This window comes from Petromyzon marinus, chromosome 45, assembly GCF_048934315.1.
Source record: "Petromyzon marinus isolate PM22_M1 ecotype Great Lakes invasive population chromosome 45, UKy_Petmar_22M1.pri1.0, whole genome shotgun sequence".
Taxonomy (NCBI): domain Eukaryota; kingdom Metazoa; phylum Chordata; class Hyperoartia; order Petromyzontiformes; family Petromyzontidae; genus Petromyzon; species Petromyzon marinus.
This window is the reverse complement of record NC_133711.1, coordinates 268,549-296,178: the sequence shown is the minus strand read 5'-3', so window position 1 is coordinate 296,178 and position 27,630 is coordinate 268,549. Positions and strand designations below refer to the sequence as shown.

The 27,630-nt window shown below is 50.5% G+C and overlaps 1 protein-coding gene across 5 annotated transcripts in view; it reads right to left on the bottom strand.

Moving 5' to 3' along the window:
* Positions 1-2,538: 2,538 nt before the first annotated feature.
* CEP192 (centrosomal protein 192) overlaps positions 2,539-27,630 on the bottom strand; it is a 126,049-nt gene continuing 100,957 nt past the window's right edge. For all 5 annotated transcript variants that reach the window (XM_076074020.1, XM_032971203.2, XM_032971205.2 and 2 more), the window contains 9 exons: positions 24,506-24,608; positions 22,179-22,431; positions 21,265-21,344; positions 20,550-20,645; positions 18,955-19,074; positions 16,403-16,554; positions 16,023-16,170; positions 14,482-14,540; positions 2,539-7,872 (listed from right to left, as the gene is read on the bottom strand). In XM_076074020.1, the coding sequence (XP_075930135.1) occupies positions 7,731-7,872; positions 14,482-14,540; positions 16,023-16,170; positions 16,403-16,554; positions 18,955-19,074; positions 20,550-20,645; positions 21,265-21,344; positions 22,179-22,431; positions 24,506-24,608 (1,153 nt within the window). In that variant the 3' untranslated portion in view covers positions 2,539-7,730. The remainder of the gene's footprint in view (positions 7,873-14,481; positions 14,541-16,022; positions 16,171-16,402; positions 16,555-18,954; positions 19,075-20,549; positions 20,646-21,264; positions 21,345-22,178; positions 22,432-24,505; positions 24,609-27,630) is intronic.

Genomic DNA, 27,630 nt, shown 5'->3' with positions numbered 1-27,630 from the left:
AAATGAGTGTTTTTTTCAGTTTAATTTATTTGGTATAGCCCTGTGAGCCATTCGGCTCTTGAATCGGGTGCAACCGCAACAAACAAAAACACGAACAAGAAAACATCTTAAAGTGACTATGTGACTGTGCAAACATAAAATCCAGGAAAAAAACAGCAAAATATTCCTGAAAAAACACCGTACACCAACGCTGTGTGAAAAAATGTGTGCTTGGTGCAGTGTAAAAAAATCGCCACTGGGGAGACAAAGGCAGTCGGGCGTGGTGCGAGCTAAGTGCTGGCCACCTTGTCCGTCGTATTTGTCTTTAAATGTGCTCGCGAACAGCACTTGCCTCAGAAGTATATTCAGGCTATACGGGGGATCTTCGTCTTTTCGTTTTTTTTGCCATTTTTGTTCAATCCGCTGCTGGATCAGGACCTTCTTACACCGTGGGGGTTATTTAACCATACTTCACCATCCTTGTTCGTGCAGCTTGGTGAAGGTGGCGAACGTGGACGCGGGAGCTCACGGGAAGAGAGCAACACAAACGGATTTCTCTGCTGCACGGACCTCTGTTGCCCACCGCAAATCTGCGGTACCGTATCGTAAAGGCTGCGCCACTTGGTGTTCAGCCAGCAGCGATTGCGCTGGGCACAGCGGTGGCGAGATGTTAACGACCTCGCCTGGGAAGCAGGAGGTCGTGGCCTCGATCCCGACGCTTTTTGCTGTAATATTTGGAGTTTCCGTGTCCTCCCCGTGGTCGCGTGGATTTTTCTCCGGGTCCTCCGGTTTTCCCCTCCACATTTAGAATCAACATCATGCGTTTACAGGATTTGTCTGCGATACATTTCCACGTGATAAGCCACTCTGTTGAGCTATCATTTGTGGCCAGGTCTTTCCTGAAAAAAGCAAAAAGCTCAGTGGACTTTACCTGGTAAAATAAAAATGATCATGAAAAGCTTGGAACCGCGAACTCGAGATCAGACGAGCGCTTCGCCCTGGCGTATGTCCTGATCGATGGATGGAAATTTTGCATGACAATGGCTGGGTAAAGTCTTGTCAATGAACACAATTGTCGTTGGCTGAAAATAATAAATTCCGGCAAAATTTTCATAACGGAAGGAAAAATTCACCAAGGTGACACTGGATGGGATGTTTGAACTTATCATCTGATGAATAAAGGCACATGTCACTCTGCCCTCGTATACACACATTTATATCCCACATTTCCCACCAAGAGCACGAGGTAGCGTGAATACAATCGCTTGCAGTGGGGGTACTTTGCAGGCCGTGGGTGGCGCGAGTTGGCACACGCAGATAGCGCCGTTCGCGGCTTCGGTCAGCGCGACCCTGGCGCTCCCCCCCCCCCAGCCCTCACAGACGCCAAGCCGCGTCTCGCCGCGTCTCTCCGCACGCAGATAAACAGCGAGCCCCCCCCCCCCCGCAGTCTGCTCGGGCAAGTGCAGCACCTGCAGACATGCATAGATGCACACGTTCAAACTCTCTCACACATACATGGAGATAAACACTTGCCCCAATAGGGGCAAGTGCGTGCCGTTAGCGAGCACCTATTAAGTCTGGCACAGGTGTAGTGTGGGGAAGTGTGGTCTGCACCATTCCCGATCGTCTTAAGTCGCACATAATGCTGATGTTTACACAGCACATGCCCGTACTCATCTATGTCTGAGTCGACCCATGGGAGGTCTATGATCGGGTAAGTTATTACTCTGTTGATGTCAGCCATGGCTGGAAATTTTATTCAGATGGCCGCGTTCGTAGCACAGTGCGTTAACCACTACGCAACAGCTCCCAATATAGACAAAGATCCCGCTATACTGTAGGAGAAAGTGATGTTAGCGAGCACCTATGAAGGCCGGCACGGCACACGAGGGGGTGGGTGGCCAGCACCACCCCCGGTCGCCTGTCTCCCTAGTGGCGATGTTTACACACTGCACCAAGTCTAGGACCACTCAAAAAATCGTCACTGGTGTTGGCCGTTAGCAGGACTCGAATTTGGATCGCCGGGTTCGTAGCGCAGAGCGCTAGCCGTTGCACTACCGCTACCCACGCTCATACAAACACCAAGCACACGCAGATCTGCTTATAGCCTGCAGATTGTTGGTACACGTGCTGTTAGCGATTCCCTTTTAGGGCTGAAACAACACACCATGGTGGGGCCACCACCACGCATGCCTGAGCGTCTCTGACCGCCACGCCACGTACTCATGTTAGGCCGAGTGGGCCGAGAGGCAGTCCATGCCAATGTCATGCACCAGACCTGCTTGGCGTGCGCCACGGCCAGGAATGTCAACCAGTATTGCTGAGATCGCAGCGCAGTGCCAATGTTAATCACCGAGCCACGGCTCCCACCGCTCACGGTTCATTTTAAGAGTGGAATTCCGTCAAATGAACCTTTGCACACTTCCACCTCATTCCCAATGATGAGACTTTCCAGACGAAACGCACACATGTCTCAAGTGCACTCACTATATATGTCCAGCGTTCGTAAAAGTTGTACGCATGCCGCCCTTGCGAGAGTAATAATGCACCTCTCACCAGTTATAAATACATTTGTTTTATTCATGTTTTATTAATTGGCCAACAAAATAAAGTGCAGGGCAGCACACGCTGAAGATACAATTTCACACTGCTGCCATTTATGCTGAAGTTAACAAACACTGCATGAAGACGATGCTGGCGAGGACGATGATGATGATTTGATTACGAGACAGCTGCTCAGTGCTGTCCAGCTCGACAAAGACAACAACAGACTTGGGGGTGCTGTCCACAGTGGAATGCAATCGGTGTTCCCCATGCTCCAACAACGAGGGAGTGCTCATCTCCACTGTTGGTCGCAACCAACTGAGAGATATTCCATATTCCCGTGCTGGGGCTCAGTCTGTTCTGAATATACCAAACAATCTTGACTAGTCACTTCCCAGCGAGTGGTTGTGCTTCCGCAGACGCCAATTACGCGGCGGAGGCCACTCGGCACACGAGCGGTGTGGGAGCGATTCAACCGCGGTGAAACATCTATGGCCGGGGGCTCTGTCCACCGCGAGCGGGTGAGCAGCTGGGGGGGGGGTTTCAAAGTTAAACAACAAAGCACAGGCGGGGGGGGGGGTCACTTAGTAGCCTGCTGAGCCTGGACCGCAGATGCCTACGTGAGCAGCAGCAATTTGCAAACGCAGCCCTCTCAACTCCCGCCCAGCCACACACACAATCACCGCCTGCTCGCGGCACTTTTCATCAACGCACTAATGCAGTCTGCAAATTAATGCCAAAGCGGGAAGTCGGCGGACAAGCGAAGTTGGCAGCCCAAATGGGCATGGGGAGGTTTGGGGGGGGGGGGGGAGAGATCCACATGGCCCTTTTGCCTGTTTGCATCAAACACCAAGGATGCCGTTCTCATCCCGACGATCGGCCGTTTCCCTCCACTGGCGGGAACGGAGACGAAGTTATAATTTTTTAAAAAATATGAAAATTACAACAAAAACACGCAAACCGTCGAGATGAGAATCATCCCGTCCGGAGTGAACATTCCCATTCTCAATCAACGCAATGGACAAGGGAACGCGAGCGCGCTCGAGGCGTTTTACGCAATGTGATGCCGCTGGCAGCTCTTGGCTCCAGTTTGATGAGGTAACAAACTCCAGCCCAGATGATTAGTTTCTGGCGACTCGTGCAGGTGGTCCCATTGAATAATCAGTGCAATCCACTGTCATAGTCCATTCGTTCCTGCAGCTTCCATGGGGGCAGTTATGGCGAGTCCAGTACTAGTTTATTATTACACATCGAATGTGCATTACCTAGACACCGGAGCCATGCACCACCACTGACACGAAGACTGAACAGGGTGACGAATGGGCGGTGGCCATGTATTGCGATGACAATGACAGACGCCCGGCCAACATGTCGCAACTTGTAAAGAGCAAAGCTAATACTTGCACATGTGCAAATACTTGCACATGTAACCTGCTGGCAGAAGGGCCTCTACTCGAGCTCTAGCGAACTCTCCAGAGGGCACGTGGCCTACACTTCCACGCTGCCGACACGTCCACGAAGAGTTGAGCACTCACACTTTACCCCACCACATGCGACTGTCTGATCGACCGTGCTCGATTATGCTGCTGGGTGCAGAGGTGGGGGAGTTGAGAAGCTGGCACCGTTGTTTGAACTGCCGCGTCCGGAAGCGGAAACGGCAAGTCCATGAAGAGACATTCATTGCTCTGTACACATTGCTACGTGTGGACCGTGCTCTACACGTACGATGCCAGATTATTTTCCAGGAATAACGATGTGAGTAAACGTTATCTCCAGATAAACCTAGGAAATGCCCATAGGAAATCCCAAGGCCACATTTTGATTGGAATGTATTCATTTGGAAGAACAGCCTAATGCTCTAGACCCATTGAGGAGCGAGATGCATCAACTGAAGTCGCGGTCATCGGTGACCACGGGAAGCTGCCGAATCTGGGCGCGGTCCAGAGAGAAACAATATTTTTAAAAACTCACACACGTGCTTCGGTTAATAATAATGCAGCATAAGCCCACCAGACGCTGGTCTATGGGCTTCACGGGATGCTCACAAATCCGGGTTAAAAAAAGGTACAAAAATAAATTCCCCACAACAAATATAAAGATGGGTTGGCCTGGTTCTTGTTAGTCCAATCCATAGCGATATAACGAACACTGCTTGACAGGAATCTACTGAATGCATCACATGCCGCACCATCCAGGGCAGGCTCCGAACCAGCGGTGTCGTCCACATACGCCTATGGCGCGGGTCAGACTCTCCTCGGGATAACTTTATTGACCTGTGGCTGTTCATTCTGATAATCCCCGACTTGGGTAAGAATTCACAACCTCTCATGTGCCGACTGGGGGAGTACCACCACACACTGCGAAGGAGTGGTTTCAATCTAAAAGAATGAAAAAGACGAATCCAGCTCCAGTAGGAAGTATCGATCACGATGCATCTTGTTTTGGGATTAAGCGTCAATAAACGCGTTTGTAGTGCATGTTCTCAGCGACTCGACCACATCTCGCCCGGTATGGCCAACGCCAGTCCAAGAGCTCTCTACATTGAGGTCACCTCGTTGGGATCACCAAGAGCTCTCTACATAGAGGTCACCTCATTGGGATCACCAAGAGCTCTCTACATTGAGGTCACCTCATTGGGATCACCAAGATCTCTCTACATTGGGTCAGCCTCTGAATTCCAGTGTTGGCTAATGCAAATAATGACCTCAACTCCAAACATGCATGGGTCGCCGTGGTGGCGGCACTACATTGTTCCGGTCTCACTTCACGTGAGACAGGAAGACCACTGCACGTGAAACACACCAGAGACATACGCACAGTGCACGTCGTGTAGCCAAATATTTAAGCAATTTGTTTTTAGTATATTTTATATATTTGCTGCATTGTTTTTACAATTAATAAGGCCCAGACTGAGTTCGTAACAGTCTCCTGGGTACATACAACTGTAGACTGTAACGAGGGCCTGGTTAGCGTGTTGAACAGTTTGAAATGGCATTTGGCAAAACGCGCGCACAGCTCGCAAACCTCTCCCTCCGCGTCACATCACAAGCTGCTGCCGTGCCACCAATCGCGCCACCGTTGCCCATTACACGCGGCTTTCGTTTTTGTCCCGCAACCTCCTGAGGGCACCGCCACGACCCCGTCCAGCTCCACCGGCTTCCCGCGGAGCCCTCAGCAGCAGCACGTCCCGGACACGCGCGTCCCCTCTCCGCCACCGCATGTGGGAGTAGGGCTGTTGCCACCTGTGCTGGGTGACTCACGATGCCCTCCGTTAGAAGAAATTAAGTGGCGGTTTTTATCGGTTGCATTCTAACACACCACTCAAGACTAGACATGTAAGTAGTTTCTACCCTCTTTCAATTTTAATCTTTTCCCAAGATATGCCCCAGTGTTTTTGTTCATAAACACTGGGAAACACTCTTGCAGTAGTAATCCAGGCAGATGTGGATTTCACAATCTCCGCAACTGCATCTGCTAGTGTCCTTAAACGTAACTATAACCCTAATGTTATCCTAACATTAAACCTGGTCTAACACTAGCATAACGAGCACACAGCCCGACATAAAAGCTTTCCACACGAATTCATAACCCCTAAACACAAACATCTCTAATTTAGCTCCATGGACTGCCATGGTAACGCTGCGAGTGAGCGTGTTGCGCATCAGGGCCGGCGTGGCAATGAAGGATGGGCGTGTGGTGGAGCCAGCGCAAACAAATGCCCGGTCGCCGGTTTCTCCATCGCCGATGCTGACGGCACGCTCGACTCGTTATCGGTTGAGGCTACCGAGGGGGAGGCCAGCCGTCACGCGGCGGTGAGCACCACGGCCAGGAATTGAACGCGGGAATGCTGGGAGCAGAGTGCAGTGCGCAAAGCAGCCGCAGCTCCCCACATTTATGTGCACGCACGCATGCACTCAAGAATAGCACTTGTGTTTTTTGTTGAAACAGAATTGTGGTTTGAGCCTGCCGTCCTCCTTGTAGGCACGGCGTCTGTTTCGTGGATTTCACCTCGATGGGCCCCTCAGCTTAGTTACAGGGCACGCTGCCCCAGAACATGTTAATGACAAGATAATCTTGTAAATGAGCAATTGCTGGAAATTATCCACAACCAACCCATGATACCAACAAACAATATTTTGCTGTGGACCAGACTAGCCTACCTAATACCCCCAATTGAAGCAAGACCGAGCAATCTCAAAAAGGCTTCCATTAATTTGTCCGCCGGGTGATGGTAGTGTTGTATGTAAACACAAGAGGAACAGTTAATCGCTTAAGAAAAATGAAGGCAGCTGCTGCTGTGGACGGGAGTGAATGTCTTCTTAAATTTAGGCTTCTTGGCGAATGCTAATATGCGAGGCAGTTGCCCTCCAACAACAGTGGAGGGCAAAGGAGCGACGCTCACAATAATGAGCGGAGCGCCAAGCGGCTAAAACGCAGCAAGTTGGCAGAGCAGGGGATACAACTAGTGCATGTGCCAGTTATGTCAGTCAGTCAACCCATGGCACCTGGGTCCCGTGACCTCTTGTCAGCGACCCTTCACGTGACCTTGGAGTGCGCCTGGCCTGGCACAAGCACCTTGGTGAGGTGACAGCCACTTAGCGGCGAATGGCGGCCACTGTTGTTGAGCGTGTGCGGCTAAACGCGTGCACTCACGAGCGTGTGTGGGCGAGTCACAAACGAGTTACCAAAATTCACCTCTTATAAAAACCTACATCAACAATGTGCGGCGATATTCGTGGAACGTTACGATTATGAGTGTGAACTGGCGCGCATCATTGTTTTTGTATGCGCGTGTACAATAATGCGCGTGTGAGACGGCATGTTTCTGAGTGTTCAGAGGAGCATGAATTTGTGAACGTGTGCGTGAACACGTGCATTTTCTGTTGTGAATAACCTATGAACGCACACAGTGCGTGTATAAGCAATAAGTACGTGTGTATGAACTCCGTTTACGTGCGTGCACGATGACCGCGCATATTCGTATGAGCACGTGAGAGTGCGTGTGTACGAGCAAGTACATCACGAGAGCGTGTGCTTGTGAGCACAAACACACCCGTACACAAGAGTACACAAGAAAGCACGATTGTGAGCACAAGGACGCGCGCACACACACGTGCGCGTGCTTGTATACAAGAGCGCTGGAGTGTGCGAGATCATCGATAGCCTGATAGGAAAGCACCGTCTCCCGCCATCCTCCTCCCTGTCCATCACTGTGGGGCGGCTATGGCCTCCCCGTGCAGGCGTACGGACAGACTGCTCCCTGGCGCCGTCTCGATGACCAGAAGCCCCTCGCTGGGCCCGGCCACCAGTGGCTTGAACTGCACCGGTAGATTCACGTAGTGCTGGGCCCTGAGGGAGTGGTGTGGGCAGCAGAGAGACAGAGGAGGCATGGTGAGAGAGAAAGAAAGGGAACGTGACGAAGGCATTAGGATGCCAAGGAAGCCTTCCCCCCTATGTTGCTGTCACATCAGACCGTCACCAATTACAGCCTGCAGGACATCAAATATGGAATTGCCATACAACAGTGGACGTCCTGCGAATAGACTCGCTCACCCCCTGTCACAGGACTGTGGAATTTACAACTTTGATTCAGGGGTACAGACAGGAGACGAGTGCCCGTCCACACAGGACATCACTTTGACTTGCGTCCAGACAAAGGCCGTCAATGGGTGGTCATTTTCTCAATGAACAGTCTTTGTTCACGGACCTACGTTTTCTGGTCATTTTGACTGCACTGTGATACACGACGTCATGCAGTGCGACCATTGCTGACCGAATCGACTTCACAAGAGGCACTCACCAGGAGGGACATATTTGTACAACTCCACTCGTGAAAGGTCCTTACTCTGACAAGACGAATGAATTAAAAACTTTCACAGAGTTCTTCAAGGTGACACAATTTCTGACGGAATTGCTTCAGAGGCTCTCACAGGGAGGTTCATCCCCGACTCGGTTTTGTTATGAAATAACTTTACAGCATCACTAATTCTGATTGAACTGCCTTCATAAAACTAATCTTTGAGTGAAGCCACGACCGCTCCTCTGCATGGCCACGCCAGGCTGCGTCGCAACACGCCACCGCCGCATCCACCGCTAGCGGCTCACCGGGCTGTCCGTCCGCGTGGTCACCCGCCCTGTGCACGCCCCTCGTCTGTGCGTTTTCGCTTTGGCGAAACAACGTTTGCTTCCTAATCAAAGCCAGGGACGGTGGGCTAAAAAAAGCCCTATGTGGCGGTCGCGAACAATCGCGAACATGTGGCGGACGAAGCTTGTCATACAAAACACGGCCCGCTAATTGTTTTTATAACAAAAAAAATAGCGTTGCTTTGAATTAAAGTTCTGAACTGCACGCATAAAAACACGCACAAATATATAAAATGACTACAAGAAACTCCATGGCCTCCTTGAGATTAAGTCATGTTCAGTTGAATGCAGTCATCCTGTTTTTTGGTGTGTAATGGAAAAGGAAAACGATTGAGTTGAATTGATGAGCCCCTTAAATGAAAATGTATTTCAAAAGTAGGAGCACTTGAGGTAAAATTGGTGGATCACACAGATGCAGTCTATTTGAGACACATTGACAGGACAATATGGTCACTGTGGAAGGAAATCAAGATGTCCAGAGTAACGCTTTAAAAGCAGGGGACAGGTCAGAAAATATATTTGCAGTACAGGCTGCACAAGACACGTCGCTGCCCTATCGCCTCCAAGTGTCTGGACTCACAGACGTGCACTACCACCAACACTCGGGCTGATGTTTAGTTAAATTCAATCTTCAGTTTCAGTTTCCTGCATTAACATTCAGCTGGGTGGCAGAGTGGTCAGATTGTGCGGCTCACAATACTAAGGTCGAAATCCAGATCAAGGATTTTTTTTTACTATTCAGTAGGTAGTCAACAGAAGTTGTTCTGTGAAAGTACTTTCCCTTCACGGAGGCGAAATGTTAACTACTTCGCCTGGTATGCAGGAGGTCGTGGTTTTGACCCTGACCCTGATGCCTGTATATTTGGAGTTTGCATGTCTCTCTCCCCATGTTCGTGTGAATTTTTCTCCAGGTCCTCTGGTTTTCCCCCCCACATTTAGAATCAACGTGCATTTAGAGTATTTGACTCCAATACATTTCGACATGATAAGCTACTTCGTTGAATTATCACTTGTGGCGAGGTCGCTTCCGAAAAATAAATACTTGGTAAAATAAAAAGTGTAGTTTTAGTGTATTTATTTATAGTGGTTTGCTTACCGCACCTAAACTATGGACTCCTATTGTTTTTTGCATTGTTTGCTGTTGTAACCTTCTGACCCACCCCTACATTTGTGAAAAAGAGCATCATTCCTTATCGGATTTCTCCATGATAAATAAAGGTTCTGATTCTAAATGTGGACGGTAAACAAAACATAAGCGCGCTGCCCCACACTTTTGGTGCAAAGAACTCAGATTTTAAAATAATTAATGGTCATAGAACCCAGATGAGAGCGTTACGGATGTAGCGCTGTGGGTAATCGAGGGCGATTGTGTTGGGACTTTGGACTCGCGATGGCGCAAGCGTGGCCAGGCCAACAGTCTCCCCCGGGTTGCCGGGTCCTCCTCCTTTTATTCCTGGAAAAAGAAAAATTATTGCTGAAATTCTGGTCTGAGTGGAAGGAGGAGTGGTGGAGGCATGTGTGTGTGTGCGTGCATGTACGTAAGCATGTCTGCGCTCGTGTACGCGTGTAATCGTGTGTGCGTGCATGCGTGCACGTGTAGTGGGTCCAACTGAGTCGCAGACGTTGTTCCTTTTAGAGGCAACACTTTTATTTGTAACACCGTAACACAAAGGGGTAAACTGCCCCATTACCAGACTACAACGAGTTACTGCTACGAAGGGTCGATCCCTCACTCGGGTCTCTGACCACGTGGTTGCCTCGTAGGACGGAGAGCTTCAGCTTGAGACGTAGAGCTTCCCAGCTTGTAGAATTCAGCTACCCCGGTCCCTCTCAGGGACCTGCCTGATATCCCTCTCCGGTCGGGGCTGCTTCGCTCTCGGACCCGCCCGCCTTCCTGAACATTCTTGTTCCCTCTCGATCCTTAACAAGAGCTCTCTCCGGACAGTGATCACCCACTAGTCCCCCCACCTGGGGCCCCCTGTGTGGACATTCCGGATCACGTGTCTACGGGGTCAACCAGAGTGCCATGGCCCGGGGCAACCCTGCCCCTGGGCTGACACTCACCTCCTCCCCCTCGGGGGAGCTGCCACCACACACTGTGCGTGGTGCCCGCACTATCCCAGTGCTCGCCAAGCCCCAATAGGGCTGGTATTACACACAGCCACCCACACGGTGCTGTCCACGATGTAGGAACATTGAATGGCACGACCCTTCCGGGCCGGCACCATACAGTGACATCCCTGATGTCACTACATCACCCCCCCCCCCGCCTTCGTGGTTGCTGCGTAAGACAACCCACCTCAACGAACAATAAGTGAAATGCAACGAGCAAAAAAACAGTGTGCCTCAACAATAACAAGAACAGAAATAAATACCCCAACCCACCTGTACAAAAATGACACTATATACAAATGTACAAACCAACAGGGAGAAGGATGGAAACCAACGAACCCATAATAACCACACCATCTTAACAACAATACAAAAGAACGGCGTGAACCACAGGATGTCCCATTACTATCAGACCTCCCACGGACGCGAGCTCAATGGCGTCAAGGTTCAACCAATGACCACCGCGACTCAGCGAGCGCGACAAGCAACCGACAGCGCGGGAGCGTGTGTGCAAGAGGATCGCGTATGAGTCTTTGAGCGGGTCCGTGATGCCGGCCCCCCCCCCCCCCCACAGGGGAGGCGGGCTCTTACCACTGGGGGACCCGCAGGGAATATGTCAATGTTCCGCCGGACCCGGCTCCTCACGAAGAGCAGCAGGCCAGGCCGGCGGGTCCACCCCCCTCAAAGCCCATGAAACTGGCATGCGCGACCGTTCAGGGGACGCCAGGTGTACCACGGCCGGGGACGGGACAGAATCGCCGCGCCCGGGAGCAACCGCAGCGGCCACTCGCCCCGGGTCGCCGGACGCACTCGACACTCGGCCCCAGCGATATGGAGATGAGATGAATTCACGCGGCGCGATGACCGGTTCAAGGCGAGAGGGGCGGACAGCACAGCAACTAACCACATCCCGGGATCGTTGCGTGCAAGGCTCCGCACTCGCATTCCCGACAACGCCCCCTACCGGACGTGCCGGAGCCGCATGAGCCAACCCCGTACTTTCCTGAATAACTGTGGTATCCAACCCAGCATTTTGAACCCGAACACAAGGTTACTGGTCGTCGGACACCAATGTCCGAGCTATAGCTCGGTACCTCACAGTACCCAAATCGAGTGGCTCCCTCAAACGAAGGGGAACAGACGTTCGTGCGCCGGGCGGGATTTCCCCCGTTCGGCACGCGGACATCTGCACCGTAGCGTTAGCCGCACACAACCGGGTAGGGGAAGGCAAAAATGCCACACGGCGTCCGGATGGCGATTCCAAACAGCCGCGGTCAATGCAGATTTCCAATGGCATTCTGCCAAGGAAATCGGTTCCAAGTAAACATGGAACAGTCAGGGACGTGCAAACAAAAATGTGTCCCGACAAGCTAACATCGGCGATGCGTACCTCGGCCGTGATTCGACCAATGATACCCAACGAGCCACCGTCAACAGCGACACAGCGCATCGACAAGGTCGAGAACCTGACACTTAGGGGGTAGAATGTAAAAAAATCTGGACCGTAATGATAGTTGCCGATGCACCCGTGTCGATCAGCATCCTTATCTCCACACCCTCGACAGACCCAAGCACCATAGACGAACCCTCGGTCGTAGCCACAACTCGATGGGCCAGCTCCGACCACTGACCTGGTCGGAGCTGACGCACCTCGCGATTACGTGTAGGACTTTCTCCTACCGACGCGCGATCGGGCCGTGAACCAAATTGCCTAGATGAGTGAAGTGAGGCCAGGGGTCGAGTGTGGAGTGTGTCACGACTCGCCTCAGATCGTAAAGGAGAGCAGGATGGCGGTGATGCCGGAAGGCGCCGACGTGGGACGCGGCAGCCCGAAGCCATGTGGCCTGACAGGCCGCACTTGTAGCAGGTAACATGGCTTCCTCTGGAACGAGAAGACGACCTCGACCAGCCCCGCTTGTCTGTCCGCCGCGTGCCACCGTCACCCCGCTCGCCACCCTTCCGAGTCGACGCGCCTTCCGAAAGAGGCCCCGCAATATGCGGTGGCCCCGGCTCCGTGCGGGACACAGCGCAAGTCGCCAGCGCCCCGTCCCGATGCAAAAGTTGCTGGGCTCAGATGCACTTGGCGACTTTGTGGCGCACGTCCGTTGGAGGCCCGAAGATCGATGCCAGCTGATCGAAGGCCTGCGTAGGGGTGGATCTTTCCAATCGCCGTGATAAAGCCACGAAGTCTTCGACAAAGGGAAGCTGACATTGGAGAGCCGGGCTGTCCCTCGGCACCGACGGCGCGCCTTCAAGTTTGGCAGGCTGCGCGCTCCACGCAGGCGGTAAAATGGCGGCCGATCGCGCGGGCTGCGCCACCGCATTTCCCACCCGTAGTGAAATGAGTCGCCATTCACGAGCGGTCTTGCCGCTCCTCCCGTCGCCGGCGAGACCGCAAGGCTAAACTCCGCCAAGAGCGAAGTCGCCGTGTGGAGGAGCTCCGCGAGACGCTCGTGCGCCTCCCGGAGGGTCGCCGACGGCGAAGCATCGAGCGCCCGGACGGCGCCCGGCTCCGCTGACAGCGTCTCCCCCGCATCCTCCAGAGCTGCAAGCTGTACGAAGGCCTTGTCCTCGTCGTCCAACGTCCAGGTACTCGGTCCACGAAGTGTAAACATAGTCTACAGCTTAGTTGAGTAACTAGCGTGTCCACTTCCGACACCAGTTGTAGTGGGTCCAACTGAGTCGCAGACGTTGTTCCTTTTAGAGGCAACACTTTTATTTGTAACATCGTAACACAAAGTGGTAACTGCCCCTTTACCAGACTACAGCGAGTTACTGCTATGAAGGATCGATCCCTCACTCGGGTCTCCGACCACGTGGTTGCTGCGTAAGATGGAGAGCTTCAGCTTGAGATGTAGAGCTTCCAGCTTGTAGAATGCAGCGACCCCAGTCCCTCTCAGGAACCTGCCTTACATCCCTCTCCGGTCGGGGCCACTCCGCCCTCGGCCCCGCCCGCCTTCCTAAACATTCTTGTTCCCTCTCGATCCTTCTCAAGAGCTCTCTCACTAGTCCCCCCCACCCGGGGCCCCCTATGTGGACATTCCGGATCACGTGTCTACGGGGTCAACCAGACTGCCACGGCCTGGGGCAACCCTGTGCCTGGGCTGACACCCCTCGAGGGAGCCCCCACCACCCACTGTGCGTGGTGCCCGCACTATCCCAGTGCTTGCCAAGCCCCGCTAGGGCTGGTATTACATACAGCCACCCACACGGTGCTGTCCACGATGTAGGTACATCTAACGGTACGACCCTTCCGGGCCAGCACCATACAGTGACATTCCTGATGTCACTACACATGCGTGCATGCGGAGAGTGGTAGCGTAGTGGTTAGTACGCTGTGTTTTGAACCCAGTTATCCGTGTTCGATTTCTGCTCACGGTCAACACCAGTGACAATTATCTGAACCGGTCCTGGGCCTCCCCGAGGTGGACTCAGCTTCATTTGAATACTTGGTGCAGTGTGTAGCAAACATCGCCAAAGGAAAGAGAAAGGCAGCGTGGTGCTCAAGACCCACTCCATTGTGTGCCGTGCCGGCCTTCATTGGTGCTTGATAACAGCACTTGCCCCAACAATCTGTTAAGGTTATATGGGGGATCTTTGTCTGTGTGCATGTGTGCATGCGTGCGTGTGCGTGCGTGCGTACTCGTGTATGCGTGTGATGGTGTTCCCAATACAGGGTGATGGCAAGGGCTCCCTGCTTACCGGATCAAGTGGTTCGAGTGCTGAATGTGGAAAGGAGCTCGCGCACACACAAACTTCAGCTGCAACGACAAGACGGACGTGAAAACGGGACGGGAATTAGTTTTGGCTTTAAGGTTTTTTGGAGGGATTTGTCTTGCAACGTGTGCAAGAAGAAATGTCATCATTCTCCGCTGATAGTTTTTTCTGTTAATGCACTTTTAACCCCAATGTATAGAATCAACAATGCCGGTGGCATCTTGTCACAAAGCCAAGCATTTTACATTCTGGAGCTCTTTGCAAAAGGAAACGCATCCCACACATACCGTCGAGGAGTGGCACAAGTAAACCACTCCTGAGTTTGAATTGCGTTATTCTGCGGTCTAAGTGGGACAGCCTTACCAATAGACTGGTGACTTTAAAACACACACATACATCCCTGTCCCACGGGCACAGCTAAACAAAGTTTCCCATCGGATCCTGCAGATGACTCCTATTGACGAATCAATGGTCAAATGTACTCCATATGCTCAGGGAATAAGGTCCAGAAGAGATTGCATAGTTCCAACAACAATAGTGTTAACAGGCGGCTTTTTGTAAGGTCAAAAAGCTTTGTCTAGTTGAGATAACAAAATTGCAGCGAGGCGATGCCTACAGCCGTGTTCATGTGCTGGTTTCGCCTTTGTTAGGAATCATCAACACAGCCCAGCAGGTAACCTCCGTAATGTCACAGTATACACGGGCTGCTTTATGCATCCAAACGCGGCCATGAAATCAGCGAATGAGCGCAGCAGCGAGTCACTTTGCTTCCAATTATTAGATGAGTGCGATAACATCTTTAAAAACATTATTGGACCTGAAGAGGCCGCTCAGTGATCCCATGCATTACCAGCTTCGCATTTCCTTGTGGGCCTTCCAGTGCTGTGTGGAGACAGTGCAAGTCTCATCTTTATGGCCCGCACCCCGAGACATTTACGTCGGAAATGCAATTCAATCTCCGATGTAACCACAGAAGAGAAATTTAGTGGGATTCAATATTCTCTTTAACAAGATGGAAGAGCTGGTTCGGAATCAAGTTGCGAGCTAAAATCCTGGTTGGTGGTTGACTCGGACTTGGATAGACTCGCTCCCACCACAGGAATATGTAATGTCCACCAATGGCTCAGAGCTGTAAATGGGAGATGAGCACCGCCTCAACGCTCCTTTGAGATGGACGTCACTTGGACTTCTCTTCTGCAAGCGAGGGCTGAGCGAGCAGCACGTGGCTCTGTTTATTGCTATTGTTGTCACCGCTACTCCGCTTGTTCCCCAGGAGAGCCTGATCGAGTCTCAAGACCCTTTGTCAGGAGGGTCCTGCCAAGTCGTCACAGTAGGGGGGGGGGGGGCAACGTTCCAACGTGTAATCCCAATTGAGTAATATGTGCAGGTAATGTTTTACACCAGGATGTTTGGCACATCACAAGTTACATTGTGCGTTTTATTTGTTTGCATGCCAAGTGTTCCGAGGGCTCAAGGGGGTGCTGTGTGGACTGCGTGTGGCGGTGGTAGTTGGGACGGTCACTCACGGTGTGTGGCTGCGACGTTTTGTTCCGGATTGACACCTTGACAGTGCTGGAGGAGCCAAGCGCCGTCTGGGGGAAGGAGTATGACTCCCGGGGCACATAGAGCCCACCAGCGGCGGTGGTGGTAGCGGTGGCACCAGCACTCCCCTTCCTGCCCACACATCCCACGAAGCAACGCACACCGTTAGCCCAAAACACGGTGGACGGTCTGCTACAGACAGTCCAAGTCTGTGCAGGAGCACGTTGGGTCCCACACCTCATCGGTCCGCTGCACGGGTAGCGCTTAAAATAAGGATTCTAAAAAGTGTGCAAGCAAACCCACAGCTAAAGATGACGTGTGCGCGTGAGAGCCGTGTGTACGCGGGTGCGGGTTACGGGTGTACCCGTCCTCGTGTGCCAGGCAGCCGTGTTGGGCTGGCGCGGGGAGCTCAGTGCCACTCCGCGCCCGCGGTGGGCTCGGTGCCGGTGCCGTCTTCACAAGGCCCACAGGAACCGCCTCCGCGTCGGTGCCTCCGCCCAGTGTTTCCCCGAGCGCCTGCGATGGACAAGGTGCCAGCGTTAAGTCCCCCGCTCCGGGGTGCGGGCACACTAGAGGTGGACTGCTGTAGCTGGTCAATGGCAGTGGTGTATCGTAGTCGGCATAGCCCAGCCCCTGGGCACTTGGGCCTGCACACTTCATAGCTATGCCACTGGCCAGTGCAGTCAGTGGTCACCAACATAGGTGTCAATTATCCATCATCATAAAATAATAAAGTAACTTTTTTACCACATAAACATTAAGTAAAATATTATAGCCTTGAGGACAAATGATTTGTAACAGGAAAATACTGGGCCGATTCCAACATCCTGAATCTCATCAGCACCGTCACCGGTTAAACAACATGTTGCTGCATTGTGTAATGAGTCATCATTACGATGACACCGTCACACAGTGGCAGCTGTCCTGTGGATGTACTGGCCTTCTCCATGGGAATGTGGAATTTCCACCAATGTGGAAAACACCAATGTCTCAATTTGAGCCACTAACAGTTGAGAACTACCCAGTGTTTAAATATAGAGAAAAATTGGCCTACTCTGGTGAATGAAGTCACAGGGTCCTTAATGTCCACTTCACAACAGCAGGCAAGCTTTGGTAACAAAGCACAGATATTTTTGTTGTCTTCCCGCATCTCTGATTAAGCACAGTTGGCGACGTACGGTGCGAAAGAAGTCCAACATACATACACACTATTGGTCGGGAAGCTGCAGCGAGAATCAAGCAATGGGCCTACTCAGCCCACGTTTATGAATAAACCGCTCAAAGGTCTTCAGCGTTGATGCTCAAGCTAGTGTGCGGGGCGGCAAACATCTCTACCCAGATCCAGTGGTGGACATTCCACATGTCTTTGACAAGCGGTCATTCTATCCACAGGACAATTTTTGTTAACTTCCCACACAGTAGTGGCTGCACGTAGCCCAAGTTGGGTGTTGTGCTCGCACCCTCCGCGATAGCACAACTCCGACTCTGTCGACAGTGCCACCCGGCTGGCCTTGCGAGTATGTAATTACGGTTTTCGGCCATCTCCCACTCACTAGGGAGGGAACCACGACAAATATAAAGGGTAAGAATCCAATAGAATTCCCCGCATCACATTCAAATTCAGGAGCATCAAAGGGGCTTTAATTGAAAAATTGGGATTTTTTTAAAGAGGGAAATAAAAATAAATAAAAAGCCAACACTTTTAAAATTAAAAGCACGGCGGGGCTTTGAAGCAGGTACCCCTCTGTTGGCAAGGACTTCAATACCAGGCGAACCCCACGCTGAAATTTGCATTTCATCAAAAAGCTCCTAAACCTTGGGTCTGTTAATCCTTCATAACCCTCCTCTCTGGAGTTAATATATTCTGTCGCAGTTTTGCCAGCTGTTTGGACTAACTCTGATGGTGGACGCGGTGTCATTGCAGGGTTTCCACATGTGGACACACGTTCGATGGGCTGTAACTTTGAATAAATTAACCCCTATAAATAATTCAACAAAAACTCAGCATATCCATCAAAAACAATGCCATGAAAGGGGAAGAAAAAAATCACAACTGGCAACATTTTGGGAAATGGGCCCTTCTTAGAGCATCTCTGCTATGAAGACGGGCCATGTGCTGCTTAAGCACCACGGCCAATGCAGTATCACAATAACATGTGAATAACAAATTTATTAATCACAATTATTCCTTTTTAAGGAGCCTCGTACATTTTTTTTACGTACAAAAAAATATATCCCGTATAGCCTTAAGTGTTGGAGCAAGTGCTGTGAGAGAGCACCTATGAAGGCTGGTATGGCGCACAAGGGAGCGGGTGGTCTCGATGTTTCCATACCGCACCAGATCCTCATTTGAGGCCAAGTCGACCTAGGGGAGGCCCAGGTTCGTAGTACATCGCACGAACCGCTGCACTATCGCTCCTCACAAACAGACACATCTGTACAAGACAAATAACCCTCGTATAGCCTTAACAGACTTTTGGGGCAAGTGTTGTTAGCAAGGAGCGCCTATGAATGCTGGCACAGCACATGAGGGGGGCCGGTGGCCACGACCACACAAAGCCACACCAGGCACTTATTTAAGGCTGAGACGACCGAAGCGTGGGCCAGGATTGGCTCCGATATCGCTCGCCACTGATGTTAGGCATTGCTGAGAAACGAACTCGGATCCCTGTGTCAACAGACAACAACTGCCATTCGCCACTAAGTGGCGGTGACATCATCACGGCGCTTGTGTCAGGCTATGTGCACGCTAAGGCCACGTGAAGTGTCGAACGCCTGCTGGCAGGAGGTCACGGGGCAGACTCGGGTGCCCACGGGGCAGACCCAGGTGCCATGGGTTGACTGAGATGACTGGCCGATGCACCACCTGTGCCCCGCCACACACGCACGCCACACACACGCATGCGTGTGCTGCACCTCTGCCGAAAGCTGCACACGTGTGTGGTCTCGTAGGTGCGTGTGCCCTTCGGGGTGACACTCCAGGTCCCAGAACTGGGCGTAGCGTCCACCATCGCGAGGCATGAATTCAGCCCACACCTGCGCAGCAACACGAACACAGAACGCTGGTGCTCACTGCAGTCCAGGAGAGGTTCGTTTTGCGGTAATAGTTCCAAGCTGTGTGGACCTGGGGGAGGCTTCCCTGGATTCTCATTTCAGGCCGAGTTGATTCAGGGGATATTCTTATTAGGTCCCATTTCAGACCGAATCTGGGGGAGGACTTTGCTGTGTTTGAACATTTCAGAATCAAGTTACCTTGGAGAGGTCTTTAACAGGTTGCTGGTTCAGGATGAGTTCATCTGAGAACAGCTGTCAACAGTTGTTATTTCAGGTTGAGTTAACTAAGACATATCCACCAATGTGGTGCTTGATTCAGGCTGGGTAGACCTTGGGGTAAACAAGTACATATAGATCCCTTTTTGTCAATCCACTGCTGGAAGATGTGGCCTCTCCACATCTTGTGCGTCATGGGAGTTATTGGACCATGCTTCACCAGGTTGGTCAGTGAGAGTTGGTGGAGTGGAGAACATGAGCGTGGTAGCATAGAAGCACAGTACAAGAACGGAGTTTGCTGCCCTGCCTGCTGCCAACATAGCACAGCCCCATTGCTGCCAATAGGAACCTGGGGTGCATGGTGGCCACCCATCTGAGCTATCCAGGCTCAATCCAATTGCATAGCACTTAGCACCAGATGTGCTTCCTCCATCCATTCCCCTGATCTTCGATATCAAGCTCGCTGGTTATCAGTTTAACAACACATCCTGTACAAAGTTGCCATTCTCGGTTATAAAGCACGCATGTTGGGTCAACCGGCATACTTAGCTTCCAGTCTCATTGTACATTGCACCTCGCAACCTCCAATCTGGTTCAGGGGCTTCCGCCTTATCAAGACAAGGTGGCGAGATGTTAACTACCTCGCTTGGCATAAAGGAGGTCGTGGGTTCAATTCTGACCTTGACACCTGTATATTTGGAGTTTGCAGGTTCTCCCTGTGGTCGAGTGGATTTTTCTCTGGGTCCTCCGGTTTCCCCCCCAAATTTTGCACCAACATCCATTTAGAATATTTGGCTACTATAAATTTCATCATAATAAGCCACTTTTTGAGCTATCATTTGGGGCCAGGTCACTTCTGAAAAAAGAGCTATATAGCTCAGTGGGCCTTACCTGGTAAAATAAAAAATAGTTTGTTTAGTTTAACCCTGACTCTCGAACCAGACAAGGTGAACGTCACTTCTCTGTTGCAGTCCCAGTTGTCTGGAATGCAATCCCTCCTCTCTACATCGTCGTGTTGTACTCTGTCAAAATCTGAAGACTCTCGTCTTTCCTTGGTTATTTCCCCTGCACCTTGAATTTCCTTTTTGAAGTTCACATTATGCGTCTTATAAATGCAGTCACAAATTAAAAGGAATTTAGTTCACAAGTAAAAGGGTAATTTGGTCAAAGGCTGACCTAGGCAGTGGCGGCCATCAGTGCGAGTGTAGCTGTTGGCCGGAGGTGGGGCAGGGAGCACTCACCGTGGCCTTGCCAGCGGCCTCCAGCGTGCCGGCCATGCGTGAGAAGCGGAAGGTGGAGTAGGTGGCGCGGAAGACATCACCAGTGCCAGCCACTCCCTGCCACCGGGGGGGGACGAGACAACAGGCTCAGCCGGACGGCGATGTCGCATGACGTGCGAGGTACGACAAAAGGACCAAGCGTACGGTCATAATCACCCTTGCTTGCTGCATAGCAGTTTCACTCGTTCATACCTCCCACCCTTGATGAGGAGCTGGGTTTACATTTTAAGCGTTGTCTATCACAACTTCAATTGTGTTATTTTCTGTTGGTCACTTGGCGTTTGGGTCTTTGGGAATGTGTTCAATAACCGTGATAAGATCAATTAAAAAACTTTTACATGCATTATAACACACATGCACATCTAGCCTGCACGCACCTTTGTGTCTGATCAGCTTCTCACAATTTACAGTGTTAGAATTATTGGTTCATTGTCCCCTTGGGTCAAATAGGTGCTGAGCAATGCTCATCTCCATTGGTGGCCTCGAACCAGCAAAACTTTCCAGACTCACTTTACTACAATTCATCAGTGATAACACAATCCCAGGCCATCAGATTAATGTTAAAACGTAAATCACCTACACAGTCCCTAAACGTTTCCAGAAATCATCACTGTTGATCACACACACACAGACACAAAGCTGATGTGTTTCTGATGACTGCACAGCAGCTGCCCACCTTGACATATGGAGGAGCAAAGGAGGTGAGGTACCACTTCACCTCGTCAGTGCCACGGTTGGTGAACTTCAGCGCAGCCTCTGTGACAAACGACAGATTCGGTGCACCCACACACGCATGCACGTCATCAAAACTACCACCGCTATGAATCACACATCTATTTGATGGCAAGTATTGTTTACAAGCACCTATTAAGAGCTATATATTTGTGCTGTACAGATATTTATGTTGTAGAGAGAGGCAGTCAGTTGTAGGCTTTGGGAAAAAAGGTCTTTATAGCTTGGCCTTGAACAGGGGTTGGGAGTCGACAGCACAGATGGCTGAGGGAATGCAATTTGAGACAATTGCTGCAGCAGACGAGACTGAGTAAGAAGATAGTACGTTTGGTATTCGCACCATTATTATAACGCAAGGCTATCACAAAGACACTACTGTGTCACAGACGCGGACTGCAGTCGTTTCACAGTAGGAAGCGATTTTCTGTGTAATTCCAATGGAGGAATTTGCAGAAAATTTCACAAATTTAATGACAACATAGGCACACAATGGCATCACGGGATCTTTAATGTTTACTCTCAGGCAGACGGTGCGTATATTTTATTTACGATAAATACACACGCAGTGTTAACCAGGGTGGCCTACTGGATTTGAACCGCGAAACTCTGCAACAAGTGGTGAACGCGCTACCACTGGAGCTGTGTCACCATCCCGTGAATGCTGACTGGGGGTTTTCCAAATAAATCATTTCTTGGTGGGACAGAGAGCGCACGAAAGTGGTGGGGAGAAAATGCAGACGGGTGAGTCAATGGAGGAGGCTCTGCCACCCACAGGAGCTCTGGAAAACCACGCTTCCTCTACTCACGTTTGGGCGATTTACGGAACAATACGACAGGCAGAACAAACATGGAACTCACTGGACGTTTCTCCGACGCGTGTCGCTGGGAAGTACACGCTCTTGTTGAACACCTCCACGCCGCCGAGCACTGGCGTGGACAGGGATCGTCTTGTCTGTATGCTCGGCGTGGCGAGCAAGGCGGGCGGCATAGCGGGTGGGATGGCAGGTGTGGCGGGCGTGGCGTGTGGCACGGCGAGCGTGCGTCCCACCGCGGGGTCCGGTGACACCACGTCAGCCTGCACCAGATCCTCTCGGATCTGCACGCGCACCGCCTGGACGGCGCCCAAGTGATGCGAGAGTGACGCGAGAGTGATGAGACGCATGGCTGCTCGCAGTCTCAGATTGAAAAGGCAACCAAAGTCCACCTCGGATTTTCCAGTATCGGATGATAATGCGCATGGATGGATATATTGTAAAGACGTTTTGAAATGTTGCAGACATTTTACATTAATTCATGTGTGTATATTTGCTTGTGCTTATGACCAAACCACCCAGAATGCATGTGATCTCATAGAATGTTGAGAGCTCAGCAGGGTTTGAACATGTAGTGCCTGGATGGGTGACCACCATGCAACACAGGTATTATAGGCTGTGGGGCTCATGTCAGCAGAGGACAGTGCAACAATGTTCCTTGCCTTCACCAACCCACAATAACAAGCAAGACGAAGTATGGTCAAATAACCGCCACAATCTGCACGGCATGAGGAAGCCCCTTATCCAGCAGTAGAGTTATGAAAGGGCTGTACACAAACACCCCTCGTATAGCCTTAACAGACCGTTGGGGCAAGTGCTGTTAGTGAGCACCAATTCAGGCCGGCACGGCACACGAGTGGGACAGGTGGCCAGCACCACGCGCAACATAGTGGCGATGTTTACACATCGCACCAGGTACTCATTTGAGGCTGAGTAGACCGAGGGGAGGCTCAGGACCAGTTCAGATAATCGTCTCTGATGGTGACCATGAGCGGGAATCGAACCCAGGTCGCCAGCTATGTAGCACAGCATGCTAACCGCTGCACTAACTGGTGTCTATCTGTGTGTGCGCAACAACAACCGCCATTCCCCACGAAGTGACGGTGACATCACCACGGCGCCTGTGTCAGGCCAGGTGCACTTTGAGGCCATGTCGAATGTCGAAGGCTCACTGACAGGTCAAGGCACAGACCCTGATGCCATGGGTTGGCTGACTGAGATGACTGGCAGATGCACAACCTGTGCTCCCCATTGTGCAAACTGTGTTTTAGCCGCGCGGACGTTGCTAACTGGCACAGATGTTTCTTTCTAGGGCCCCACGTTTTGCAAGCAAAGAGAAGGGACGGCATAACTGTGACCGAGAAGACCCGGAGCTTTGTATGGAGCGACAAGCCAGGTAGCCATCTCTTCACTGTACCCGAGTATCAATCAATCTCCCATTGTATCTATATTAGATGGGAATTCCACCGGTACATCCTTGGAAAGAGAGTCTTGAACTACATGGTCAAAGACGATTTTAAAGTGTTGGGGCAGAGGAAATCCCTGTCGTACCAAAAGGTGAACAGAAAATGGTTCTGACACTCAGCCTCGCAATTTTACCCGGGCCTGCCCATCATCATGAAGGTCCTTAATGATTGTAAGCAGACGGTCTGGGACTCCAAAAGCATGGGGAATAACCCAAAGCTCTAGCTTTGACCAGGTCAATAAAGCAAAGATGTAGGTTCTGTTGAAATGCTCTACACCTCTGCTGTAGCATACAGACAGAGAAATTGGTGTCAGTGCAGAACCGCTCTGGTCTAAATCCACATTCGGGCTCCGCAAGCTTCTCCTCAGCATATCTAGCAAAACGATGTTAAATTATTCTTGCAAGGACCTCTCCCAGGACACCGAGGAGGGAGATACTCTTGTAGTTGTTGCAATCAGTGTGGTCACCCTTTTTAAAAATGGGGCCCACCAGGGCATCCATCCAATCTTGTGGAACCCGTCCTGTGCACCAAGACAGTTGTAATGATGTCAAATTGGATAGTCTGCACACAAACCCCACCCTCCCCCTCACCAGTTTGGTTGAGAGGTCATCTCTCACCGGAGCTTTACCTGGTTTCAAGTTCAGGACCACCCTACACACTTGCTCAACAGAGGAATTATCAGCCAATCGCTCAGAAGGAGTGGCGACTTTCACCAATATTTGGGGCACAGCAGCACCAGTAAGGTGAACCCCACCTTGCCCTATCATAATATTTGAGCTGAGGGGGTTTCCCCTCCCCCAAAACGCCACAGAAATGCTCAGTAAAACCTGTGAACCTGTTCACACATATACACACACACATTTGCGTGCAGGCTAAGTTCAGGTGTGCTCCTTGCACAGCCCCCTACCTGCTGCTGGTTGTCACAGTGCACGTAAAGTCGGCCTGTCCAGGGCAGCTTCGTTTTTGCGGACGGAGATGGCGTGGGGCTCACCAGGATGAGCAGCGCCCCCCTGCTCACACGCACATAAGAGAGTTTTAAAATAAACCTGGCCCCATTAGGTCTACCAACAGCAACAGCTCACAATTGAAATGTATCTGACACTGATAACTGCTGACATCTATGCGAATCAGTTACGAGAGCGGGACCATTTTCGACCAGACAACAGTGGATTTCTAATGTTAGCACGCTCTGTCACTGCAGTCACTGGAAGGGCATCTTGCTCAGCCACTTTGGCCGGCTGAATGTGACACTCAAATGCTGACATTTACACCCTGTACCTGGGTAATCGTTTTAGGTTAGCTTGACCTACAGGATGCTCAGCACAGCTTCTGATAGCACCTGCTATTGATTTGCATGACTGGGATCAAAGCCTGGTCCATGTAGGTTATAGTGCAGTACGTGAACCACTTGGCCACCACTACCCTAAGAGGACACAACACCACACCACAGACGTTACCCCCATCCAATATTACACATGTCGAGGCAAGCACCAAAAAGACCTGCGTAGTACACAAGCACATCATGTGACCAACATCACATCAACACAGTTGCCCTTATTCATATTCTTAGTTTTTTCGGTAAAGTCACGTTGAAGAGAAACAACAAAATAACAAAATATATATAAAACAATGAAAAATTCTCACGACGTTTCGACCATAACTCAAACGGTCATCATCAGGTGTGTCGGTTTGCATAAATTTATTTTGAAAACGTCATATTTATTTATATATATAAAAATAACGTTTGCGTCACGCGCAACGATTGGCTGTTTGCCAGGACTAGTCCATCTATTTTTTGAAAAGAGGAGGGGGGAGACGAAATTTGTTTTTATGTATGCTGTCTGAAAGGCACTGTAAGCGTGAACAATCAATCAAGAACTGAAATGATTTATCAAATCTTTCCAATGATTGCTAAGATAGAATCCATCTTCTCGGTTGAAATTGTCTCTGTGTTTGTATATGTGGATAGCCTCATGAACGAATCTCTCATGGAAGCCAGATGGCTTACAAAGAACCTCCATCTTGGAAAAGTCAATGGCATGTGAGCCTACTGAATTAGAACAATGATCTGCTACGGCCGAGGTGTTGGTCCTACCGTGTTTAAGGTCTGCTTTATGTTCACGAATGCGGTCCGAGATATGGCGTTTGGTTTCTCCAATGTAACTACTACCACAGAGGCAACTTAGTTTGTAGACACCAGGGTATTGTATGTCCGGAATCACATCTTTTACAGACGGAACCAGATCACGGATTTTATGCAATGTGTTGAAACGGACCTGGATCTTGTGTTTATTCAAGATTTTGGAGATCTTTTTTGTGATCCCAGCAATGTAGGGTAAAGTGATGGTTTTGAAAGGCTCCTCAAGAGGGTTCTTCTTCATGGTTTGAGTGATAGCTTTGCGGATTGTATAGTCGGAGTAACCATTAGCCCTAAGAGCCTGGTGTACGTGCTTGAGTTCACTGCTTATGTGTTCCTGGTCGGATATGCATTGGGCTCTATGATACAGAGTCTTGATGAGAGAATTCTTCTGTGATGGATGGTGGTGGGAATCCGGTTTCAGATAAGCATCCGTATGGGTAGCTTTCCTGTAGACAGAGTGGCTCATTGAACCATCAGGTCTCTTTTTAATTAGGACATCCAAAAAAGGTATCTTGCCATCTATTTCGACTTCCATGGTAAATCTGATGGCTGGGTGTATGGAATTGATGTGGTCGAAGAATTGGTCTAGAGCAGGCCGGCCATGTGGCCAGATGACAAAAGTGTCATCCACGTACCTCTTCCACAAGGTTGGGCGTAGAGTGGCAGTCTGGATGGCGTCAGTCTCAAATTTCTCCATGAAAATGTTAGCTATAACTGGAGAAAGGGGGGAGCCCATTGGGGTGCCCTCAGTTTGTTTGTAGAAAGTTCCATTCCAAGTGAAGTATGTATTGGTTAAACAGTGTCTCACCAGGGGGGGTACCTCAGCGTTTAGTCCTTGATGAACCAAGTCTTCAATGATTGCAATGGTGTCAGGTACAGGAATCCGTTTTAGCTAAAGGTCTAAACTTTGCAGTCACACCTAAACACATACCAGTTAATGATATAATTGCCCAAGTAGACGTTGCTCTCAGGGGCCTGGGTCACATCGCTGCAGACGTAGCAAGATCTGAAATCGCTGCAACCCTCAAAAACGCTAAGATGCCAGCTAGCAACCTCAGCAAAGATGAGCGTTTTGAATTATATAAATTAAAAAAGAGGAATGATATTGTAGTTCTCTCAGCTGACAAAGGCAATGCCACTGTTATTATGGATAAAATAGAATACAACAACAAAATTAAAGAATTACTCGACGATGGTAGTTATACAAAAATAAAAAGAGATCCCACCAACAGCCTCGTCACACAAACCAACAAAATAATTTCTGATTCAACCGCATTAATTGATCAATCTAAACGGTTTTCGTTGAAACCTTCTGCTGCCAGGCCACCAAGATTATACGGCTTACCAAAAATACATAAAGTTGATACACCTCTTCGTCCCATAGTCTCTACTATCAGCTCCCCCACCTACAAACTAGCTCGTTTTTTGTCTGAAATCCTGCGTCCTTTCACTGGAAAGACCACCTCTGTGGTACAAAATTCTACTCACCTGGTATCAACAATCAAGGGTATTTCCCTGTCCCCAGACGACCTGCTTGTCAGTTTTGATGTAGTTTCCTTGTTCACCAAGGTTCCTGTACCTGACACCATTGCAATCATTGAAGACTTGGTTCATCAAGGACTAAACGCTGAGGTACCCCCCCTGGTGAGACACTGTTTAACCAATACATACTTCACTTGGAATGGAACTTTCTACAAACAAACTGAGGGCACCCCAATGGGCTCCCCCCTTTCTCCAGTTATAGCTAACATTTTCATGGAGAAATTTGAGACTGACGCCATCCAGACTGCCACTCTACGCCCAACCTTGTGGAAGAGGTACGTGGATGACACTTTTGTCATCTGGCCACATGGCCGGCCTGCTCTAGACCAATTCTTCGACCACATCAATTC